This window comes from Lottia gigantea (genome assembly GCF_000327385.1).
Source record: "Lottia gigantea unplaced genomic scaffold LOTGIsca_94, whole genome shotgun sequence".
NCBI lineage: Eukaryota > Metazoa > Mollusca > Gastropoda > Lottiidae > Lottia > Lottia gigantea.
The window spans coordinates 497,476-502,771 of NW_008711065.1; the positions used below are offsets into that span (position 1 = coordinate 497,476).

At 38.7% G+C, this 5,296-nt stretch overlaps 1 protein-coding gene across 1 annotated transcript in view; it reads left to right on the forward strand.

The window, feature by feature from the left end:
- Positions 1–105: 105 nt before the first annotated feature.
- The window catches only part of LOTGIDRAFT_237075 (hypothetical protein), a gene marked incomplete at both ends in the record, with an annotated part of 7,073 nt that continues 1,882 nt past the window's right edge, over positions 106–5,296 (forward strand). Inside the window, 6 exons of the mRNA XM_009068802.1 lie at positions 106–172; positions 974–1,024; positions 1,650–1,907; positions 2,509–2,772; positions 3,064–3,231; positions 3,677–3,769. Of these exons, the coding sequence (XP_009067050.1) occupies positions 106–172; positions 974–1,024; positions 1,650–1,907; positions 2,509–2,772; positions 3,064–3,231; positions 3,677–3,769 (901 nt within the window). The remainder of the gene's footprint in view (positions 173–973; positions 1,025–1,649; positions 1,908–2,508; positions 2,773–3,063; positions 3,232–3,676; positions 3,770–5,296) is intronic.

Sequence of the window (5,296 nt, forward strand, 5' to 3'; positions counted from 1 at the left end):
GGTTTTTTCCTTTAAAAAACCCCCCCCCCCCCCCCCCCCCCTTTAACCAGCCTGCGCCCAGTGTGAGGTGATTGAGGTACAGATAGAGATACAGGTATATACATGATGGTATCTACCCTGCAATCGTACCCCTACCCCCTCAACCCCTTAACCAGCCTGCACCCAGTTTGGGGTGAGTGAGATAGAGATACAGGTATATTCATGATGTAGATAATAAGAAGATAAAGACAGGGAACCAGTATAAGTTATCAGTACCATTATCTCGCTATCTTATTCTAGTATCTATATATCACTATATCTGAATATTACTATAATATCTTATTATAAATCATTGACTTGAGTTGTGGATATTCTCTCTAATATCAAATGAAGCCAAGTTAGTTATTTTTTATCCTCTTCTTCAAATTCTGAACTGATTTCAAATCGAATTTAATATTTTCGATTTATGAGTTTGAGTGATTTGCTTTTAAAAACTTTTTTTTTTTTTGATTGATTATTCCAATAGAGAATGGTTTATCGTTATCGTAGGCGTACTGGTCGAAGGCTTGTTTGGGGAGCAGGCTGGTTTGCCCCACAAATTTTACCTGTATTTTTCATTTTATTTGGTTTGTCGTCCGATATTTGCTGCTTATGATCGCTATCTTCTTCTTTAATGTTAATGAAGGCTAGGTATTAATCTGAACTGATTTGATTATAAATTTATCAAATTGGGTGATTTTTCTCCATAATGTTCAGTTTTAAATTCTGCTTTTAGATATAGTCATTAGAAGTACTAGAAATGTACGAAAATCACATAATTATATCACAAACTAAGAATGGCCACTCGTCTTTTAACCTTCAAACGCGGATAATTCCTAACACACGTGGATTTGATGGCTCAAACTTCTACGGTGATCAGTGAACACTATTTCTGATTGGTCCAGCAAAAAAAATTCCTGTTTCTGAGACTAAGGTTAGAACTTGTGTATTTCAGATGAAATTATTGTACTGATCTGGATGATCTGTAACCAGCTGATATCAAAAGGTAAGGTGTTATAGTATTCCTGGGTTTCAGATAAACAACGTTTCAACAATTTACATTTTACAGAGTGGATTTTAATTTGGCTTGAATTTAAAGAAGCCTTATGTTCATAATTTTACATTACTTTGTAAACTTTGAGGAGATATTCCCTGAATGATATTCATAATATGTATTATAGTGCAACTAATTAGCGATTCATCAGAAAGTCTGTCAGTTGGCACATTTTCTTTCAGGGAAACGACCAATCTAAACTTTTTAGGTGTATTGAAGACACTGGGCATCGATAACACCAGTTCAATTTTAAGTCAGACGTCTTTGGTTTCTGCATTTTCACTAAGTGTTTAATCGCCAAGGTATCACAAATATCTGACGGAATACAAGTAATGGAATTATGCTAATGAATGCCATAAATGACTCGTTACAACCATTTCAACCTACAGATATTAATAAGAAAGTGGCGTGGTTGTGACGACGATGGGATACACAATTGTACTTCTTCTCTTTTCAGTCTACAGTCAAAACCAGTGTCATATAAAAATTCCAATCCAGCCAAACGAGACAACTCACTTCCTGGACTATTCGAATATATTTACCAACCTATGGGAAAAATATTGTGTTTTTGAACTAGAATCAGGGGAGGGATATCTACTCGACGTCTCTGTGAATTATGAACCCTACACCCCAGACGATTTAGACTGTTCGCTGGATTATATACATGTTGGTAACGATGGTAACAATATAGATCTGGAAAAGATGACGTCATATAAATATTGTAAGACATTATACCGAGAGAATGTTGTATCGCGATATAATTATTTGTGGATTGTCGTCAGTACGTCACGGGAACCTGCCAGGTTACAATTTGAAGTCACAGCTCGACCAAAAGGTAAACTTCAGCTCGTTTCTTCACACCAGATACAAAATCTGACAATATTCTTCTTCCAATTGTGTTCAATCGATTTGTGACCAATTAGGCCAGGCCATAATCAGTGACGACGCAAGAGGAAACTAGGATTGCACACCAAACTGTATCACTCTATCTTTAATAACACAAATCAATTCAATTTTTCAAAAAATATTCTTTTGGGGAGAACCCTCTCATTCACTCCACTAAAGGCCTGCGACAAGACGCCTCCACAAAGTTTCCGCATTTTGAATACAACCTCGACAGTTGTCCCCCCATATAGTCAGTCTTCACCCTGTTTGTACCCCCAGTCTCGGTAGGCTGGCGCTGCCACAGGCTATAATCTATGCTAACCGATCAAATACCGTTAAAAGTGTGCTGACAATACAAGAATATGTAAGCAACGTTGTACAATAAGTGTTCAGAATTCCCCGAACCTATGGTTATGGTACACAAAACTTTGTTTAAATAGTGAATCTGATTGGTTGATGCGACGAAGTTTAAAATCAGTTTTAGTGATTGACCAATCACAAGTCTGGAACATGTCCGGGGAATAACTATTTTATAACCAATGTATTTTTAGTTGAATGTAACTCTACTATGGAGTTTGAATGCTCGCCAACACAATGTATACCAACATCAGCTGTTTGTGACGGAACAGCAGATTGTTATAATGGCAGAGACGAATTCTGTATGAAGCAATACGAAGACAATTCGTGTTTTTATTGTTTTGATGGCACGTGTATCAACCCCGTCTTACCACGTTACCATGACAACTGGGGTAAAGAACTGTGGTATCTCTGTGATGAATACCAGCACTGTCATGACGGCACGGATGAGAGAAAAGGTATAAATGTTTAAGTTTGAGGAAACTGTGAGCTATTCAGATTTTGAGGGTAGAACGAAACGTCTACCTCTATTGGTTTGGCGATTGGTTTGGAATCAAGCAACTGGTAGCACCTGAGAGAGTCTGATTATAGCTCCCCCCGCCCTACTTTCAAAATATCTTGTGCAGATACTGGTTTGTAGTATCAATTCTTCGATAAGAACGTCTGCGACGGATCCTATGAGATATTTTGTATTTCAAGGTTAGTCAGAATTGTTAGCTACACGGCTTAAACTTACTGTTTTTCTTCAGATATATGTTACCGTGTTGATAGTCGAGTGGCATCCATGATGTATTGTGAACCCTCCAAAAACAGCACTGGTCAGTCAGTTCTAATGTGGAACACCCTTCAATGTGATGGTATACAACATTGTAGAGATGGTTCTGATGAATCCAAGGAGCGATGTTCCGATGGGAACGGTAAGTGTTAACTATCTTAACTTGTGTAGCTCTACGGGAAGGTAAAAACGTTTTCATGGAAGCTGTGGAGAATTACAGAATGCGTTTCGTTTCCTTGTTTTCTAAATAACGGCTCGGACTTGTGTGTTTCGTTATTTAGTTTCCATATTTTCTGAGAGATTTGATGCATGAAAGTGATAATATTTGAGAAAGAGATAAGCGCTATGCTAAATTCAATAATCTAAAGGAGAAGGGTGAGCTGAGGGCTGACATGGAAAAAGCGTCTGGTCGTTCTGATGGAACAGTAAAGCGAGCCAACGTGCTCTACGGTCTATGCATTTTAAAAATCTTCTACAGATGAATAACGAGATAGAGTACGACTAGACGCCCCCGTCCTGTATCACTGCATCACTGGTGTAAGACAATTCGGAATTGTATATTGGTTTTATTATTTCTATTATTACAGAGAAAGAGAGTATTTATAAACCAGTTTCTATTATAATCATCATCTGTTTTCTTATTTTCTCTATCATCGGAACATTGGTAGCTCTTAAAGTCTGTAAGTAACCTATTGACTATTATATCAAAACCCTCGGACCTTATTGTCAAAACCCTCATCGAATAAAACACTCTCGGGCCTTATTGTCGAAACCTTCATCGAATAAAACACTCTCGGGCCTAATTGTCGAAACCTTCATCGAATAAAACACTCTCGGGCCTAATTGTCAAAACCTTCATCGAATAAAACACTCTCGGGCCTTATTGTCGAAACCTTCATCGAATAAAACACTCTCGGGCCTAATTGTCGAAACCTTCATCGAATAAAACACTCTCGGGCCTAATTGTCAAAACCTTCATCGAATAAAACACTCTCGGGCCTTATTGTCGAAACCTTCATTGAATAAAACACTCTCGGGCCTAATTGTCAAAACCTTCATCGAATAAAACACTCTCGGGCCTAATTGTCAAAACCTTCATCGAATAAAACACTCTCGGGCCTAATTGTCAAAACCTTCATCGAATAAAACACTCTCGGGCCTTATTGTCGAAACCTTCATTGAATAAAACACTCTCGGGCCTTATTGTCGAAACCCTCATCGAACAAAACACTCTCGGGCCTAATTGTCGAAACCTTCATTGAATAAAACACTCTCGGGCCTTATTCTCGAAACCTTCATCGAATAAAATACCCTCGGGCCTAATTGTCAAATCCCTCATCGAATAAAACACTCTCGGGCCTTATTGTCGAAACCTTCATCGAATAAAACACTCTCGGGCCTAATTGTCGAAACCTTCATTGAATAAAACACTCTCGGGCCTAATTGTCGAAACCTTCATCGAATAAAACACTCTCGGGCCTAATTGTCGAAACCTTCATCGAATAAAACACTCTCGGGCCTAATTGTCGAAACCTTCATCGAATAAAACACTCTCGGGCCTAATTGTCGAAACCTTCATCGAATAAAACACTCTCGGGCCTAATTGTCGAAACCTTCATCGAATAAAACACTCTCGGGCCTAATTGTCGAAACCTTCATCGAATAAAACACTCTCGGGCCTAATTGTCGAAACCTTCATCGAATAAAACACTCTCGGGCCTAATTGTCGAAACCTTCATCGAATAAAACACTCTCGGGCCTAATTGTCGAAACCCTCATCGAATAAAACACTCTCGGGCCTAATTGTCGAAACCTTCATCGAATAAAACACTCTCGGGCCTAATTGTCGAAACCTTCATCGAATAAAACACTCTCGGGCCTAATTGTCGAAACCCTCATCGAATAAAACACTCTCGGGCCTAATTGTCGAAACCTTCATCGAATAAAACACTCTCGGGCCTAATTGTCGAAACCTTCATTGAATAAAACACTCTCGGGCCTAATTGTCAAAACCCTCATTGAATAAAACACTCTCGGGCCTAATTGTCAAAACCCTCATCGAATAAAACACTCTCGGGCTTAATTGTCAAAACCCTCATCGAATAAAACACTCTCGGGCCTAATTGTCAAAACCCTCATCGAATAAAACACTCTCGGGCCTTATTGTCAAAACCCTCATTGAATAAAACACTCTCGGGCCTTATTGT